The following is a 20,619-nucleotide window of genomic DNA, read 5'->3' as shown; positions in this document are numbered from 1 at the left end:
AAGGCAATTTACTAGCTAATTTAGAATTTAGTTTTGGTTAGTAGACATTAATAAATCCATAGTCTAAGAAGAATGGGAAGGGAATACAAATTTCCTTTGTGCACACACAACGCATACTTGTCAACTGAGTTTGGGAGAAGATTGTGGCATGTTGTAGAAACCTTTACCATAAAGGATGGGCCAGTGTTTTTTGGTAGAATACACCCTTTTCAGTTGCATGTTTGACATATTCTTTTTGCTTCCTATTTCGGGTGGACAATTGGGAATTGAGTCTGAACTTTTCTTGGATAGATATCCCCAAAACAGCTATGCCTGTTATAGCATTCCCCATATTTATCATTACTTTCTGTTCTGTTGATATTGGTCAATAGGGCAAATTGAGACTGTGAGGCTCTCCAGGACACAGATGGAAATAAAATTCTTTTTCATTTTTACTTGGTTACATAAACCTTGACATTGGGATAGATAAGCACAGCACTACAAGCACTCTGAGGAAGAGCAGCCTCCATATGCAATGTGTAAATGCAACTATCCCCATGTGCAAGAACTTTTAAGTAAGTAGACTTTAAACATTAGCACATATTGAGAAGGTGCTTTAAGCTGATAATATTTGCATATATATCTAAATCCTTTAAGAGGCTTTGGAATGGAAGTATGCTTCTTACAATAACATTGCTATAACTTGATTGTACATAGTGGATTGGAGTTTTTTTTTTTTAAAGAATGCTATTGCAGTAGCAGAATCAGTAGAGCAGAAACTCTGAACACCTTTCTTTAACAAGGTGTTTTGCGTCTTGTATATAATTTGCATATTAGTTATGATATAGTCTGCCACCACAGTCTGCCTTGTGCACAGACAAGAGAAGATGCAAGACAAGATACCTCTAAGTATAGACTTAAGTAGTAGCAACATTAACATATTTTTGATATGTGTACATTATTAAAAAAAGGATTTTATTTATTAATTTGCAACATTGTTTGTTAAAACTGAAGTCCGGGAAAACTGCTCAGTACGCATTTAAAATGCAGATATCAAATGATTTGTAATTTTGTTAAGCCAGTGTTGTGATCCAAGCAGCCTTACCAAATAAACATATAAGACTCCTTTGTAATTGTGTACACATTTATAAAGTAATAACAAAATACCAGACTTGTTTACTTCCTAGAAATCCAAATAATCAAAAAAGGGTATCTTTTATAAGGTAGACAGCATTGCAAACGGTATCAGTTTTTTATATACATTTTTTGTGTGTTTTTTTTTTTTTTAACCTTGCAAGATAACACAGCCAGGTCAGTGACCTCATTTTTATTTGTTACAGTGGAGATATACAGTTTGGTTACCAACCTGCCCTTGCTTGCAAATGGACAATGCATTAGTATTATCACACTGGGGAGGTTGTATTTGTGTCCTCCTGTAAAAATTGTAAATTGTTGACTCACACCACTGTTCAGAGACACAACCTCCTATTGATGCAATTAAATGGTGCTAAAGTTTGAAGTATTGATGTTTTTTTCTATATTAAAAATAGTTTTTTAGTTATCCAAAGGACGTTTGTTCTTTGTCAAGTCTGACACTCTTTTATTTTTTTTTTTTTAGGGTATAGACGAAGGCCCAGAGGGTCTGAAACTTATTTCTGACATTATCCGTGAGAAAATGGGAATTGACATTAGTGTATTGATGGGAGCTAACATTGCAAATGAAGTGGCTGCAGAGAAATTTTGTGAGACAACAATAGGTAAGTTGCGTATACTTTACTCACATAGATTTTGGAGATCCTATAGAAGATGATAAAGTAACTTTGCACTGACTATATGTCAAAATAACTGCAAGCAGGCAACCCTATGGTTTCTAATATTGCCTCCACAATGCTTCCCCAATCTGCTTCTGAGCCCTTGGCCTTTATAACATTGTAAATACTTAGGTCCAGTCACAACTTCTCTATACATAACTGTGCATGCACTTGGTCATAGATAATGGCCAATAATAATAATCCCCCAATGAAAGGGGAAATCTATGGACACAGAACAAAAAAGGGCTAGGGGGATAAAATATGGGGTGGGAACCATAGCTGCATAAATCAATTACCAATATAATAAAACCATAGCAATTATGGGACTTCAAATGGGAATTCTTTTAGTTGGCCATTAGTATACGATTGAAGGAGGGTAAAAAATTGTTCTACCGACGGGGACCAGACTTGTTAAAACTTGGACATCTTGGTGTCAAACGGCATTGCACAAAATTTTTCATTACATTCATTGCTTTACCTTGGAAATTGTAAGGGTAGCTGACCACCAGGCTTTTGCCAGGACCATTTTGGCTGCAGTAAAAAGAAATGTTAGCAGTTGAAACTGTGGGGGGTTAAAATGAGCAGGCCAAAGATTTCTTACGCATCAAGCTGAGCTTTAGGGGATCCAAGGAATGTGCTTATGTGTAGCCCTAGTATACCCAAGTTTACAGGTATAGGGCAGAGTATTGGATTTAGGCATAATATTGCATCCCGTTTTTTAACCTAGTATAGGATTGCTAATATTACCCTCTGGGTCACATACTTTATTGTGAGAACTGGAAGCATAAAAAGATCTTTGTGCCATGTATGTGCAATAAAATGCCAGTGGCAACACCAGAGAAGGAATGACTACTTTAACAATACCATAAGTGGATATTCTGAATTCAGTCATACACTTGCACTATCTTGCTCCTAATAACCCTTCCATCAGCATCTTGATCATATAAACTAGACATTGTCAGTATATTTACATTTTCTATAGTCTTTAATTATCAAATAATTCTAATAATTATACAGTCCACACTTTTAAACAGAATTTTGATCAATTGCTTCAAATTGTGTGTGACCTCTGGTATTTAGAATATACACCATAAGCAATCTTTATATAGAACTGTAAATCTGAAGACTCTATGTCCATCTCCAGTTCAGAGGAATTGCCTTCCTTGCACAGTTTCACAATCACAGTAAAGCTCTGGAGTATTTACCTTCTACACAGGAAAGAACATAAATCTCTGGAGTATAGGGGAAAAAAGAATCCATATATAAACATACAGCATCGGCTTCGGAAGTTTCGCATAAAAGTCATGATATCACAGCCTGCAATGCAAAATACCAGGGAAATGCAGGTTACTAATCCTAGAAAACTTTTTTTCCATTTAAAGAAAATTGTAGTTTATTTTTGTTATGTCTTTTTTTTTTTTGTCTTTTAATATTCTTTAGTTGTGACAAATATATAATTTATCAACCATTTATGTAACCAGAGCAAGACTTAGTAGATGTGCTTTATAGTGGATTTCCTCTAGAAGATGTATCATTACTGTATGTCCACTTGTAATAATAAAATATCCACATTATGTAACACATTAAAGTATATCACCCAGCAGAAAAAATAAAAAGCTATTTATATCCAATCAAGGAATATATTCTGCACAATCAGACAGGCTTTTTTTGCCTTGCATAATTTCATTATATCTACTGAACGACTTGAAAACGACAAATAGGGGACATAATGTTCCAGCTATCCAATTTCATGCTTTGGAGATCAGGTAATAATGTGACACCCATAAAAAGTACTCAGGTTTATTAATATGTATATTATGATGGTCATTAAAACCTGTTCAGGGCAGTTGATGTATCTTTTGTTACTGCGTGTTCAGCTCCAATTATAATTGTGCACTTGCTTTAGGATAGATATTAGGTGAACCTGCTTTTGGAAAATCTAAAAAGACCCGTAGGGAGCTGAGTATTTTATACATGTCCACCGTTTTCACCCCAATCCACTGGGTCCCGTAATCTCTTCTTTATCTATTCGCAGTATGGGGAATTTTCAAGCAACAGGTGCTGAAAAACAGAATGGAATGTTACCTTAGATCAGTGACAGGAAAAGAAGTGACTTGGTGATCAGACCCTTGTATGACTTCCATTAAACACGTGAAACCCTGTTATTTTTCTCATAGTTTTCAGTTTTAAAAATAAATTTATTGGTCAGAAAGTAAGGCCAACTCTCCTAAATAAAATGTTCACTTTTTCATTAAAACCTATTAATTTCACCTTCCCTTGCCTCATCTAACCCAAACTAGAACCCACCAAATGCTTGCTGCTCCTATCTCCTTGTGGCTTCTGTTTACATTCAGGAGCCCCATTTTTTTTTTCTGGCACTGGCCATGCCTACAAGGTGAGTCGTCATAGACTTAAATAGGGATTTATTCATAGTTCATTTGAGATCTTTTGGCTAGGGTCTTCTCCTCCTCCTCCTGTGTCATTGTTTGTATCTGTCTGTCATTTGCAACCTCGATTTGATGCACAGCACTGAGTAATATGTTGGCCCTTTATTAATACATTTCAATAATAATAATTTATGGGCTATGGCTGTGCCAGAGGAGATCTCAGACCTCATGGGGTGCCAGGTTAAAAAAGGGTAAGGGTGATAGAGAGATTGCCTTAGTTAGAGCAAGGTTTAGTTAGAAAATCTTTAGAACATCCTAACTAAGGATGCATAAGGATATTCAGCAATTTTTGTTGGAAAGGATCTTTCACATACAGCGCTGTTTTCCCCTATGAAGAGGGGAGGGGGAAGAATGATAGAGCTGCACCCCGTTGCGCTCCCTCCCCTTAGCTTCCAGTATGACGGTTTGTCGTTTGTGGATCCGCCAGGACAGATCCATGTACGACGTCTGATGAGCGCTGTACACACGCCAGATTCTTGTCTGATATCAGCTCTGAGGCAATTGTCAGACGAAAATCATCTGACGTGTGTACGTAGCTTAAGTATTCACCTTTCTGGTTGTGAGAGATTATGGCTTGTAAATATATTTATTTTGTACTTTTTTTATATTGTGTCTTTTATCATTTAGATCTGATTCAGGTCAAGTTATGTTTTTATTTTACAACTGTAAAGATAAAAAGGAAGAGCTGGCTGGCTGTCCTGGACCACATAAAGTTATCTTAACCTCCCTAGCGGTATTCCCGAGTGTGACTCGGGGTGGAAAAAATTGCAAAAAGCGGTAATCCCGAGTCACACTCGGGGTACCTTTGAGGGTCCCTCTTACTTTATCCCCGCGCTCCAGCGGCGATCTCACGATCCCGCTGTGATGGCAGGGCGCTTCTCCGTCGGGGGGCGTGGCCGGGCGGGAAATTTAAAAGCAGATTACGGAGTAATCTGCTTTTAAATACCGCCCGGGTCCCACCACCCCGATGCACGCATCTGCAAGCAGATTACTATGTAATCTGCTTTAAAATTTTTTTTTTTAAAGTAAAAACACATCAAAACATATAATAAAAGTATAAATACATATTGTAGTGCACCAAGCATCATTGCCCAGTGCCCTGATTTACATTTTGCACGTATACCCGGGAGTTAATCCTAAGAATTACAGGCCCACAATATAAACAAAAATTTCTACGCAAAAAAAATAGGATCACTTTTTGCATCAAAAAATGACAGCATTAGAACGCTAGGGGGGTTAAGGAACTTCTTAAAGACAGTTTGAATAAAGTCTGGTACACAATTTATTTTACTGTAGCCTGAAATGATTGTTGCTGATCATTTTTAAATGACAGTTTGGCAATGATTCATATGCAGGTACACCAGTTAGCTCTTCCAAGCAACCTATTCTGTTCTATGGTGGGGGGAAGAAGGAGGAAAAGCAGAAAACGATCCTGCTGCAGATATCAGTAAAATGACAATGGTGTCTGTCATTTGTGATCCAACACCGTGGATCTTTCGTGATCCCATCAACAATGGCAGGGAATGCCTATATTTGCATTCGATTCCTCTCCTACAGAAGATCATGAAGGGTCATTTCAAGCAATGAAAATTATTGTACATGACATTGCTGCAAACTGTTTTTGGAGTTGGCTAAGTCTAGCTCGTTAATTACCTCGCCAAGTACCTGTGTATGTTTAGTTAGTTCCTGTCTGGCAAGATTTTATTTTTTTTTTTTTTTAATGGACAACCAATTATTGTGAAGAAATATCTAAAATAACCATGTAATGTTTGTTGGAAAAAAATAAAAGTTCTAACAGTGCATTGTTTTTACATAGGAAGCAAAGTACTTGAACACGGAGTTTTATTCAAAGAACTACTTCAGACCCCAAATTTCCGTATAACTGTGGTGGACGATGCAGATACTGTGGAACTTTGTGGTGCCTTAAAGGTAACGTCAACTATTTAATGTGAATTTTGCTCATTCCTTTTCCTTTTACTTTTTAAAATACCTAATATTTTGCCCTATGTATAACAACATATGACATTTCAATTTAAATTCAATTTAAATTCTGATCACCCCCTCCTCCAAAAAGATAAAAGAACAAATGTAACTATTAAATGACACCGTTCACTAATATTGGCAAACAAATAGGTTCAGTGCAAAGTCAGTGCATAAGTTCAGTCAAAGTAATCCTCTGCTGCCGTTTCTCCCACCAGTTGAGTGTATAAGCACAAATGCCTAAAGCGTACCTAAACTCACAGTTTTCACTTTACATAAAAAGGCTAACAACCATTTTATGTAAGGTAAAAATTCTGATTTTTTTGTTTTGTTTTTTTTTTTAAGTTCAACACTTACACACTTTTTATTCATTTTTTTTTTATAAAGGGTGCAGCACTGCCCCCTAATTCTCGATCACCTAGGCGGTCGAGAATGAATGGGAGCGCAAAGCCTCCCGGATGCCTGAGCGAGCATCTTGGGCATGCGCAGAAGGAGCCTTTTTGCGCAAAGAGAAAAATTTGCCAATCTCACAGTGAGATCGGCAATTTTTTTTTTTCATCCTACGTCACCCGATCTCATGTCTGGGTCAGGTGACGTATGATGAAGAAGAGAAGATGGCGGGACCTGGAGCGCCGGCTCCGGGACAACGCGGGACCTAAAGCAGGACACCCCTGGTGGGATCGGACCCTGCGGGATTGAAGTTAAGTGTATTTTTGAGTTTAGTTCCCTTTTGAAGTTTTGGAAGAACAAGAGTGTCCTGTGTTCTATTAACCACAAATTACTGGGGTTTTCTACCAGCCCTAGCAATCAAATTTGTTGGTGAAGTATGTGCGAATACCAGACATGGAAGACACCCTGCTATGTACTTAATTGGCACAATTTCGTTTCACTTACTCTTACGCAGTTTTTTTCTTATACCTTTTTCTGTTCATTTGTCTTTTTCCGACATATGTTCTAATTTTGAGCATTTGTCATCACCACCTTCCATCGCCACCAGGGTTTCACTGAGATAGGCAGCAGTGGCTGCAGAAAGGTAGTGTGACAATCACATACAAGAAATTCAGTTTTTAGGAGCATTCTTTCCACCAATAGTATGCAGAATTCCTGCATAGAGCAAGCAGAGCTGGAGCATTTAAGGGGGGGAACATCAGTGATCTTAGCTTAGTTTTAGTTGCATTTATATGGGTAACAAAATACTCATTTATATCAAAAAATAATCGGAGCAATTTTAGGATACATACATGACAACAGAGCTGCTTACATTGAGAGGCCCCTTGTCAATCTAAATTGAAATTCATCAGTTAGATAAAGGATGCCCCTGTCAACGTTGAATAGTACAAACAAGCTTAGGTTATTTAAAAAAAAAAATATATATATATAATGACCTATTCCAAATTTTTTAAAAATGCCATAATGTAAAGGAACTTTTTGTATTGAATTTTAAGGCATTCTGCTGAAACAGGTTGAGCAGCCTGACAGTCTAGCAGCATTGACACTGTAGCTTTACATCCATGAAACCAGACTTCTGTGCCCAGTGTGGAAAATCTAACTGTTCAACTTTAGCAAATATTTATTATTTCATTCCTATTACATTTAGCAAAGACTATACTGGGCAGAAATATATATATATATTCATGTAAACATCCCTTTTCTTAGCGAAGGGAATATTTATCCATACATTTATAGTTTTTGAAGCAATTTACAGTTGGAGAGCTTGTTTTGAGAACATTTTGCAGTGATTCTTGCTGTTTTCCTTCCCCTGATGTGTGTGGAGCTTGTCAATGTGCTGAGTGTTTACCCAGCTGAGTAGGGGATAAGCCATGTGTACCGATGACAGGAGTGCTGCACATTTTGCCATCCTCAGGTGCAGCCTGCAGTGTATAATAAGATATTTTACTGTCTACGTGAAAACAGCATTATATCCATACCGTGATTCTGTATGTAAACGTAAGCTACCACATAACTCTTATTTTTGTGCATGGGGTGAGTGGACAAAGAAATTTCCATCCAAAGAAGAATAAGTTGTATGAGATTCTCCATGGCAAATAAAAGATTTGTGTTCTTGCAATAGATTCTGGCTACAATATTGTTTCTTTTCCTATTGCTAATATCATTGTTTGTTTGTTTTCCTATGTATTTTCAGCTTTTTGACATTCATTTTATTTTGCACGTGCCGGGGGTTTAAAAAAGAAGCTGAGAGCCACATGTGTCTCATAAGCCTCTGAATTATTATATTAATCAGATTGGATGCACTTTTAAAATCTGTTTGAACAAACAGGTTTCTTCTTAAAGGACAGTCAAAAAATTTATTCTATTTTTTAAAATCTACATAATAGGAAAAAGACAATTACCTATACATTTAATATAAGTATCAACTAAACGTACTGTGGAAGGTATGTATAATGTAATTATTACACTTATCTCCGTGCTGTCCTTTGTCAGATCCAGCTTTCCACAAACACTAATGCCAGCCCAGCAGTACGCGTAGCTGACTGTTTCCAGTCTATGACATTATCAGAATGTAAAGAGTTGTTACATTGGATGTCAATGGGGCCACCACCATAAGAATTATTAATATAAAGGGAACAGAAACAATGTGTTAAGGTGGAACTACAGTAATTGTATGCAAATTGGGTAATATGTGAGCCCACCTTGAATGCACTTAATTATGTCCGGGCAAGTTTTCAATATAGCAAGGGATAGAATAAAACCTATGAGGGTATTGTATGCTGTCTGTACCCTACTAGAGAGATTTTTCCTAATTGTCTGCCCTAAAGACACAAAAGGAAATGAGAAGAAAAATATCCTAAACAAGTAAAATGTTCATGCCTGAAACAGATGTCCTAATTGGAAGATTTTCCCTCACTTATTGCCCAGATGACAACTTAAAATGTTGGCTTTCCCATTCATTTTCTGTTTTGTAGAATAACACAGGAATAAATGAAAGGGTTGACTTCTCTCAGTGAAGACACAGGCAGCAATAGAAATTTGACAGAGGGTCAAACTGAAATTCCAACAGTCTTGTTGGGGTGATGTTTCCCTCTTAAGGCCACATCATTTCACAATAGCCGCCAATATGGGCAGCGTATTTGCACATTCATCCACAGTCCACCTGCCCCATAGTAATGGCTATCACAGGAGGATGCAATTTAAGGACAGTTAGGTACAACCAATTTCTAGGTTTGCTATCCTCCAGCAGTGACAACTCTGCACTCTCCGTCATTGCAGCTGCAACCTTCTACTGCACTCAGCATCTTCCGTTTTTGTTGTTTGGGTGATGCAAACTCTAAGAAAGCACTTGTGTGAGCTCTTCTACATCTTAGAGATCTTAAGGATGTACAATGGCCTTCACATACAGTGCAGGCTGTGAATATGTGAAAAAATGCTTTTTTTTTTTTTTTTTTTTTTTTTTTTTTTTTTTTTTTTTTGTTTTATCTTTGAAAGTATTGCTCTCAAGGAGATCCATGAATCTCAGTCTTTGTATTTACAATAATATAGCTGTCTGGGTGTATAGAAATGCATGTTCATGTTCTACAAGCATTCATATCTATGCTGCAGCAGTATTTTCAGAATAAAATTGTCTTTTTGGTATTCTGTACATCTGACTGCCATCTAGTGGCTATGCCTATTTTTACATTTACAGTCATGGAGAGAAATCCTGAAGCATATTTCAGTTAGTTGATAAGTAATTGTTAACATTTTACAATCGCAGATTATTTTTTTTATTGTTTTAAACACAGCGATTCGTACAGAACAGGTAGGTTAGACAATATAAGCCTCTTTGCTTAACAATTGTTAAGATTGATCATTAGCCACTTAAGGAATGCATTGTTTTAGTGATCCATAGAATTATGGGAGACATTGTAAGTTAAAACAGTAAATAAAATTAAAAAAAAAAATGAAATGGAGACACAATTATGTTTAAGGCAGTCTTTTGTCCCAACAATATTTTAAAATGGAACCCAGGCTTAATAGCTCCAGTGGGTCTCAGTAATCCATTGCAGTCCAGTATGAAGTCTAGGAGCCAAACTAATCATTATCAAGTATGTGATCCTGCCACATAGCACTTCAAAGAAGCTCTTTTGATCCTGAAAAAGTATATGGTCAATAGAGTAGACTACGATAGGTATGTTATAAGCTGATGAGCCAAGATATCTTTGAAACCAGGAGAAAACAATGCCTTGGGGGTGGAGAGATGAAAAAGACTTGGAACAGTTTGGAAAAGGCAATGCGTTCCCTTTACCAGCACAAATAAAAATCTTATTGTGGCAAAGGTTACTAATTGCATAGCCTATGATTAATCCTTCAATGAGACTCTCTGGCCTGGAAATATAATGCTGCAGTGGCACTTAGGATGTTCCTAATACCTTTTAGGACAAGCTAAAACTACATGTTTCAACCACTTTGTTTTTTTTCTAAACTAATGTAAAAGTAAAATGCTATCAGCTCTGTGCTTCCTTCTGCTAAAGTCATTTGGAGCATTGCTGCAGCAGGAGAACACATGTATATATATATCAAAGGATAAGATAGGATATGATCTGCCTGAAAGTTGCCCTGTGTACCGGTAAAGTAGCAGAAAGGAACCCAAAGCTTCTGTTAAGTTATATATATATTAACCAGCTTTCCATATGTTGAGGTTTTTTATACAGGGGGCACAAACAGAAGTTTACAATATATTACAGTTGTGCATTAATTGTGCTAATTGTGCTAGTTGTGCACAGTTGTGCTATTAGGGGTAATACTTGACTTACCCACAACTCCATTTACTGATGGCATTTAGTATTTTGACTTGTGCAATTGCAAGTTTAGATTTTCTCTGAATGTAAACATTTGTATGGGTTAGTCTTTATCCTCAAGTCAGTGTGTACACATTCAGGATAGGTTCTTTGTTGTTATGAGTGCAATTTTGTAATGTTATTGATGCCTCTTCTAATTACTTAATAAACACAGACGAGAGATGTTCATTAAAACTGGGCAACTCCCATGATATTTGGCTTCAGAAGGATTACTAGGACGTTAACCTGCTGCATGCTTTTATTAGATAGTTATTTTAATCTGCAGCTGATCATCGTCTCACAAAATATAATGGGGCTCTATTATAATAGTAATTTTCCCTGCATGCCATGCTCGGCACACCGCAATGAGCCTTTTAATGTGCCCGGAAAGCCTATGTTAAGCCCTTACATTGCATTTAAATCATTACCTATCTCCAGCCCTTATTACCTCTAAAAATATTAAATTGCCCATTACCTAATCTGCCACTGATGCTCTGTTTGTTTGTCTTTTCCCATTGTGTTGTGCTCTGCTGCAGTGGCCACTCATTACTTAAAAGGGTATTTATATCGAGACTTGTAAGCTCGGTGCTAAACACAAAAATTGCTTTTGCCTCATTTGGATGCAGCCGGTGTCGGAGTGCCTCGGAAGCCGCAAAGATAAGACATCCACGCTTTGTTTTCTTCTTCTGTTTTTATTATTATTATTACCGAACAGCTTCATATCATGTGAGATTGCTGAAAGGTATATTTGCTTCGGGGGGACATACACTTTACTGTTCTTCAAAAGGCACTCTGCTGTTTGACATTCATATGCCATTCTGTCAGGGAATGCACTCCTCTGATTTTCCATCTTCGCACTGACTCCTGAAACACATGCAGCCTTTGATCACTGCAAAATGTCTTAAAAACTTAATTGGTTTCATTTTATGTAAGTAGAAGAAAAGAGAATTGAAATGTCTTATAATAGGGTTAGAATGATATAGATAACACAAGATTAATTACAATACTTAGGTAAAAAAATAAAACGCAATATGCTCGTATTCAATACAGCGGAACCCAAGCCGATCACTGCTAAATAAGTATAGCTGTGGGGTCTGTGCAGCCACTTAGCTGCTTCATTTGCTTTTTAGTGTGTTTTTAATCAAGGTTGGCTGCCCAGTGTGTCCTCGTAAACTTTGAGAGCTTGTTAATATGGTTTTATGATCTTGGTGATGCATCACATCATTTGACTCCACAGCATTCGCCTTGCCTCGGTAAAAAGACACAGTATTTGTTGTTTGGAAGCTTTATACTTATTTTTAGGATTTTCTGTACCTCTGGGTGGCCTTAAATCTTTAATTTGTATGCTCTTTCATTACTATAGATGAGAGAAAGCTAAACTACAGAAAAGTTATATCTGCCTGCCTAAAACAAATCTGTGTTTTGGTCATGCAGGGCAAAGCAGCGGGTTCATTGAAATGGCAATCTCGTACCAGTGTTAATACTTTCCTTCCGTTTGCTGTATGCCGCTATAGTGAAGTGAAGATTTTTCTTATTTTCCCATAAGGATTTACTTAGTGCCTGAGTGGCCAATAAAGAGGCTTGAGTGCTGTGATGGTAGCGTGGGGCAGATGTCTCTTTGTAAGCTCCAACCAGATTATCATGTGATTGAAACAGGGCTTTTTGTCCAAAAATAATAGGTTCTACATTAATTATTAAATTATTAAATAAACAACAAAAAATTCTTTAGCTGCTAAATTGACCTTTAATTCGGAGGTTTCCTCTGCAATACTTTTCTACCACCACTAGATGTCCCTGGTCTGATAGCCAGCACCATTCAACCCACTCCTGAATTAAGGTCAGCTGCAATTCACCCCAATCATTGACTGCATAACAAGAATAAAAGAAGTAGAACAGTGATCGCTCTTTCCGTGTACACACATCCAGCCTTCCTGTACAAATCCTGCAACAAGCGGATACCGGGTCATATTTAAAAATGTAATAATGGCTATAATGCTGCAATATATTGTGTGCCAGCGAAGGTTCCCATTTTTCAAGGTGATTATATATCTAGTAATAGTTAGTCAAATTCAACTAGACTTGCTCTAGTCCAAATGATTATGAATGGCTACCACTAGATATTAATTTAATTAGGTAAGCAAATCTGATGCCTGGCTTGAGCCATGTATGGCTTCACTTCAAACCTCCAGTAGAAAAAAAACTTCAGTAAATACAGTTTGATTATATATATATATATATATATATATATATATATAACACTCACACACACACACATACACTAACACTAGACTTCCGACTATCCGGCCTAATGTGGCGGCAGGGTGGGCCGAATAACAAAAAAGCCAGATAGTCCAGAGTCCCATTAATAAAGTGCAATACTCACCTCCACACACGGGCAGTGTTCCTCTCTCCGTACCAGCGGACATCTGCTCAGAGTTCCAGTGAGCAGGCAGCAGGGACGTCACAAGGAGCACCGCAGCAGACGTCCACCCGCGCCACCCTGGCATTTTAAAATGTTTTTTTTATTTTTTATTTTTTTTTCCCCGGGCTCTGTACTGGGACAGATATTCGTGAGCTGGATAGAAGAGATTGTACTGTATGTATTTGTGTGTATGTATGTATATATATATTACACTTCACAATAGCACTCATACCCAGCCAAAAAAGGACCAGCTATAGGTGTCATTCAGGCTCAGCTGCAGTACATATATGCTAAAAGTAAACGTTAGGCGCCTGTATCTGCTATTTGGTGGGAGTATTTGGATCACAAAACAAAAAAATTACAAATCCTTTGGGGGTTAAACAGTGTACATTGGTTTATTTAAATTGGGAGATTAGTTGCTTGTATAAAGTTAATAAAATTTTTAATCATGCAACATGCAGTCTGATGAGTAAGAATTTGCATATGGTCACGGCATTTTACTAGTGTATAAAATAAATTTGATGTGCAGAACAATACTTAGGAGTCCATTAAAAAACACCATTATAGCCCTACTACAGCCATACTTCAGCTATAAATAAACACATTTATATTGGCACAGTAATATGCTTTCAGAAACGTGCTTAGCACTTCACAGGCTTTGGGAATACAAAAAATCTCTTATCTGACCTGTCAGTCTTGTCACCGGCTTCTTTTCCAACATTAGGCAAAGAGAACCCTGAAATACTGCAGGTTTCACACTGTGGCCGGTATTGTATAAATGGGCTGCAAAATGCAGGCCACAGTGTGGAGTAACCTAGCAATGTATAGCATATGGCAATATCCACTCTCCTACACATCTGTAAAAGTACCATTGCTTTTTACTTGTAAAAAGAGAATGAGATGTATTGTATACCTTGTCAGTACTTTTCACTAACTGAGACTGTGAAGTGACCCTGTACTATTTTGCTGTACACTCTGTGAAATATTAGTAGACGGCGTTTAACAATGAAAACTGGTTTCACAACGGGTTGCATAGCATAGGCCAATTGTATAGCTGTCAGTAAATTTGATTAAGGTCACCTTCACTTCCTAGGAAGTGGTTTGTTCTACAGTGTCTGTAGTTTCCTTCTGGGGCTCGACGAACAGACTTGTTGTTTTACTCACAGATTCCCCTTATCTTTGTTTTAAACAAAACTATGTAACTTTAGATGTTCGGCTTTCTTTGGCATGAATCTTTTCAGCTGACCAATACCCTGTACTGCAAGATGTTAATAGAAAGATGTTGTATATAATGTTCATCCTTCATCTTGTTTTTATTTTCCTGCAGAATATCGTAGCAGTGGGTGCAGGATTTTGCGATGGCCTCCAGTGTGGAGATAACACCAAAGCTGCAGTTATCCGTTTAGGACTAATGGAAATGATTGCATTTGCCAAAATCTTCTGTAAGGGTCAGGTGTCAACAGCCACATTCCTTGAGAGCTGTGGAGTTGCTGATCTCATCACCACTTGTTATGGAGGACGCAACAGAAAAGTTGCAGAGGCATTTGTGAAAACTGGCAAGGTATTTCTTTTACCTGAGCTCCAAAATGACGAATGATGAAAGTAAACCTGTGGGCAATTGTGCTTTGAAAAAAAAAACTGTGTTAATTTGGACCTGTAGAAGCCCGTACATACCTTTTAATTAATAGATAGATAGGATGGGGGCTTATTAGGTTTCCCTACTATGCAAATACTTAAATCAGAAAGTCAGTGCTTTGCCTCCTTTCACTTCTTGTTGTCTATTTAATAGGACTCCAATGGCAAAAATAAATGTTTCCGGGTTTCATCAATTCTTTACCTCAATGGGCCTGATTTATTAACCTCCTGAGCGGTAATCCCGAGTGTGGCTCGGGGTAAAAAAAACCTGCTGAAATCAGTACCCCTGAGCCACTATCGGGGTAGCTAAAAACATAAAAAAAAAAAAAACACTTACCTGGTCCCATCTGTGTCCTGCCGGTCACTTCCCATCCTTTGGCAATGTCCCCTTCCTCTGGTCTGTTCCCTGTCGAGTGCGCTGACATTCAGGGGTAGTTCCTGGTGACGTATGTGAGTGCGAGAGTGTGGCAGGAAATTCAAATTATTTTGTATTGGATTCAGTACAAAGTAAATAACTGTATTGAATCCAATACAAAGTAATTAATAAAAGTAATTGAAAGTAACTCATTATAATATTTAATTTTTATTATTTAAAATACATTTTCATGAAAAACAGTGTACCGCTTTTATACATATATATCCGGACAGAAATGAACCACAAGGAGGTTAAAGCTCTCCAAGGCTGGAGAGGATACACTTTCATCAGTGAAGCTGGGTGATCCATAAAACCTGGAATGGATCTGGTCACCTGAAACCTTTGTTAACAAATAGCAAATTATTTAAGAAATCCATTCCAGGTTTGCTGGGACACCCAGCTTCACTGATGAAAGTTTATCCTTTCTAGTCCTAGATAGATAGCTTTAAAAAATCAGGCCCAATATGAGAAAAAAACAAGCTGTGGCTTTAGATGCACCTAAAATAACACTCTATTTAAGTTCACCATGTGCACGGTTTTGTTACAAATTGTATTTGTTTTTCTTCGGTAGCATAATTCTGGATGTCTGTTCTTAGTAATTCCTTTAAATATTGTCCTGGGTTTCTCCGAACCCCCTGCCTTATGTGTTGGTAAACTCACAGCTTGCTGTGCACAGTCAGTTTGCATAGCTCTGTGTGTGTTACTCAGCTGTCCTACCCTGTTTCCCCGATGATAAGACACTGTCTTATTTTTTTTTGAAGGCCAAAATATGCTCTAGGGCTTATTTTCAGGGGGATGCCTTATTTACCCATGAAGAAGACTACAGTACACAGTTATTGTTCATTTTTCATTTTTACCTAAAAAGGGGGGGCTGTCTTATTTGATGGCCCTGCCTTATCATCGGGGAAACACGGTATTGTTACTGGAAAGATTCATTTACCATGTGCTGTCATTGCATTATCTCCCCGGGGTGGCACATTTCTGTTGAGGTCTATTAAAGCCTTCCATTTGAAAGATCGGTAGAGAAGCCGTGGGTTAAGTTACCACAATGTGTGTACCAATAACTGTCTTTATTTTCAGGTAGGTTTTCAAAACTAATGTAATCATTTTATATAATTATTCTAGAAATCATTTTACAGGCACTTTCTTTCTTGTGAACACTTGCGAGTGTAATGACGATGTGTTTTGTTTTGCCAGAGTATTGAACAACTTGAGCAGGAGATGCTTAATGGACAGAAACTTCAGGGCCCTCAGACCTCGGCAGAAGTCTTCCGCATCCTGCAGCAGAAGGGCATGGTAGATAAGTGAGTGTTTTTGCTTTTATTTGTAGGACTTTCAGCAAATGGAGTTGGCACACTACACAAAGAACTGTGTGATCCATCTTTTGTGTTTACCTTATCAAAGAAAGCATTTTAAAACCATGAATAGCACATACAAATTGTACATAGCTGACAAGCCGACATTGTTGCAGATAAAATGTTGTTTTCATTATCATGAAAGCAGATTGTGAGCATTCATGACAGTGACTTGTCAAAGGCCTTGATCGCATGGCAGTTTAGATATCCCCTATTTTAAAATAACGCTTTTCAAGGAACATGAGACAGACTAGAGAAGCATAGAATATAAAAGCACTGAGAATGGAATTCTTTGCAAAATTGTAATATCCATGCTCACAATACTTAAAAAAATGTGCACATGCCCTTAATGGGTGCAATTGATATATTTTACAAATACATTTGCCCCTTGTTCTCGGTGGAGGTGCTTAACATAAACCAGGCTTCATCATTCACATTTGAACCATTCAGACCTAGTCTTCAATCAAAAATAGATTTGGTGGTCTGGGACATTCAATTGAAGCAACACCTACCAGAACTTCAATGGTTCCCCAAGCTACAGATATACACAAGCCATGATGGGCAAGCCCAGGAAACTTTGTATACCAAACAAATCTGTTCATAGCTTTTTCCATTAAACAATGGCCTAAAACATATTGAATATTAGGATTTTAATATAAAAAAAGATCCAAACCAGGGCTGGGATGTATTCCTGGCATATCCTATATTATATCATTGTATGGTATTGCATATTCTCTACATCTGTGCCTGTTTTTCTGTTTGTTCTAACACAGTGCCTAATATATAATAAAGGAACAAAGAAGTTGTCCTTAGCATTAAAAAGTTACTGATGATTTTAAAGCTCCCTGCAAATTGTACACCTAAATGTAAAGCATATCATGACAATATAAAGGTTAATTGGAAACATGTGCATTACAGATCAGAGTAGACTACCTTTAACACTATTGGTCACAGTATACCAGGAATTCACCTAACTACAAAATATCTGTAGTCTACCTAACCGGTACAGAACAAATTCCATAAAAATGTGCCAACTTTAAAGAGCCTAATGGGTGTTGCATTGTATTTCCAAAACTGTTAGAGGCTGTAGATAGTGTGCTCCTATTTCCTCTTCTATATAAGTCTGTATGGCAAGGCTGATTGGTGTGGCTTTTACTCGGCTATGCCTGCACTGGGCACTGCAAAATATTTTTTTTTTTTTTTTTTTTTTTTTAACAAACCTTAATCTGTAAGGGCTACAGAACTGTGCAGGCTTTAATTAGGCTTTAAAGAGAAAAAAAAGAATCCTCTTTGATATTTTTTTTTTCTTATGCCTTTGTTTCTTTATTCTACAGATTTCCACTTTTCACTGCTGTTTATCAAATTTGCTATGAGGGAAAACCTGTGGAAGAAGTCATTTCTTGCTTACAGAGTCACCCAGAACATATGTAACCTGGGGACAAGTGTCTTCAACATAAACCTGCTGTTTTTTTGTTTGTTTTTTTAATGTTAATGCTGCATAATTCTGGAGACAGTGCTCCAATAACGCACAAAGCCATGAATGTGTTAAGTATGTTGATATCATTTGCTTCAGTTCTGGTTGCTGACACTGGTACAATTGCAGACACACATATATAAATACCCCTTTTTTTGTACCAACCAATCATTGACATCTGTGAAATCTCTAGGAGGTAGGTGAATGTTTAAGCTTTGTATAAAAAGTGGAATATTTGTGAGTCCAGCTGTAAGTGTTATCACTACGGGCAGCTTGTGTATTAAAGAGAGAGCCCTGGAGTGACAACCTGGTTCAATGCAGAATTTTATTCGTGGATGGAAGTATACAAGTTTCTCTAAAAAGGAATGAATATTTATGACCCATTTGTCTGTATCTCCCGTAACCTGCAAGCTGCTTTCATTGTACGGTTGGTCTTCATGTGTTCCAAGGTACCAGCTAGACACTCGGTATATTCATATCCATTACTTATTATATCAGCATGGTGTTGTCACCTTTTATTACTAAAAAGCAAAATGATTTCATATTTTTGATAGCTGTTTTTTTTTTTCTTTTACTGTGTTTGTGACAATAATCAAAAACCTTTATACTGCAAAGGAAAATCATGGGAAGTTCAATTTTATGTATGCATCTTTTTAAAATGTATCTTCTATTGTAATGATTTTAGCATCGATGCATATTTTTTAAAGTTATGACTGTTCTGGGCTTGCAGAGGGGAAAATCCTTGTACTGTGCCATTCCATGTGTTAACCATCACATGCTGTGTACTGTAGGCGAAATGTACTGTCACTCTAATAAACCATTCTAACAGTTCCAGCAGTGTGGGTACCTGTTCTGTTTGTTTTTCAGTCTTGTTTGGTAATATTCCTTTAGATTTTTCATAATATTTTGTCTATAAGTGCTCATTTCCTAATTATACCTATCCACTGCAGTGCAGCACAGCATATACTACATATCTGTGCGAAGTGATGCACTACACTGACCATTTAAATGTGTGAGCTGCCGAACACATGTATGGCAATGTGCAAGTGTTTTGGAAGTTGTAGTTAGGGTTGGTCCTTATTTAATTGTATTTTTAGTTCTTGAAATTTTAATTCATTTTAAACGTATTTAATTCTATTTCATAATATGTCATCATGTTCAATCATTACCCATTCTAATTTATATTTTACATATAGTATAGATAGCTATACAGCATATATTGGTTTTAAATTTTTTTATATAGAAATGGAAAATACCAAATACACAACATAGTGGACATTTTTTTTTCTTTGGGTAATCTCCAAGATAAGGGGGCTGTCCCCTCATTTTGACAAGAATCTAGTGTTTCCATTGTCCATCCTCACTCCGTCCAAATCTAAAATTTTTTTTGGCGTCCGATTTTTAATTTTATTTGGAATACATTTGGAGGGAGATTTGATATGGTATAATGAACATTTTAAAAATAATATTTGTGATATGTTGTGGTATATTATGTAATGATCAATAATATTCAATTGCAATTTAATATTAAAATATACACAGACACACACTCTACCCTTCTCTGCTAGTAACACATCTTTAACACAATGCAGACAGATCATGGCTGGTAGTAGGGGGCAGAAATGTGTCGTACATAATTTCCTGAAAAATGGCCAGCTGTGGTAATACCCACAAGGTGCTGATCCTTCATAACTGAAAGAACGATAATCCAGTCATTAAAAGGGGCAGGCCAGGGTCAGTAAAGATGGGGAAAGGTTTAGATCAGTGGTCGCCAATTGGTGGTCCACAGCTATGGCCGGCCAGAGCCGCAGACCATGTCTCCCGTACGGATCCCAGGCTCAGGGAAGTGGGTGAGTTGTGTCCAGAGACACTTGCCCATTGCAGGCTCAGATCTGCGCCAGGAGAGTGGGCAGGTTTTGGCATCATGATGTCACTAAAGGGGAAGTTTCTTCCCCTTTGGGTGACTCCCAGCTCCCTGCAAATGCATGGTCCAGAGCCAGTAAGTTTAGTGGACCGCCGGTCCGAAAAGGTTAGCAATCACAGGTTTAGATCATTTGGGATATCATCCAGTCAGGAATTAAGGCAGGCCTTGTCTGACTTGCTGTGGCTTCTGAAGCACATCGTGGTAAGCTGACCATGTGTAGTAAAATCAAGCAATATTAGTCCAGAAAAGGACCCGTACAACTCTGCAAGAATGAAGACAATCCTGGAGTTCATCTATAATTCAGGGAATTTATTTTCAGTTTATTCTTTGTCTTGTCTGTAAGCAACCTTTTCCATGGATCTGGTACATTGTTTTGTAATTGTCCACTAAACACATGCAGCG

The 20,619-nt window shown here is 37.4% G+C and overlaps 1 protein-coding gene across 1 annotated transcript in view; it reads left to right on the top strand.

Moving 5' to 3' along the window:
• The window catches only part of GPD1L (glycerol-3-phosphate dehydrogenase 1 like), a 28,870-nt gene extending 9,746 nt beyond the window's left edge, over nt 1–19,124 (top strand). Inside the window, exons 4-8 of the mRNA XM_072412373.1 lie at nt 1,598–1,736; nt 6,054–6,166; nt 14,742–14,975; nt 16,662–16,768; nt 18,154–19,124. Coding sequence (XP_072268474.1) covers nt 1,598–1,736; nt 6,054–6,166; nt 14,742–14,975; nt 16,662–16,768; nt 18,154–18,250 — 690 coding nt within the window. The 3' untranslated portion in view covers nt 18,251–19,124. The remainder of the gene's footprint in view (nt 1–1,597; nt 1,737–6,053; nt 6,167–14,741; nt 14,976–16,661; nt 16,769–18,153) is intronic.
• Nucleotides 19,125–20,619: the final 1,495 nt, after the last annotated feature.

Source organism: Pyxicephalus adspersus, chromosome 5 (genome assembly GCF_032062135.1).
Source record: "Pyxicephalus adspersus chromosome 5, UCB_Pads_2.0, whole genome shotgun sequence".
In the NCBI taxonomy this organism is placed as follows: domain Eukaryota; kingdom Metazoa; phylum Chordata; class Amphibia; order Anura; family Pyxicephalidae; genus Pyxicephalus; species Pyxicephalus adspersus.
The sequence above is the reverse complement of the archived record's forward strand: the minus strand, read 5'-3'. Positions and strand labels throughout refer to the sequence as shown.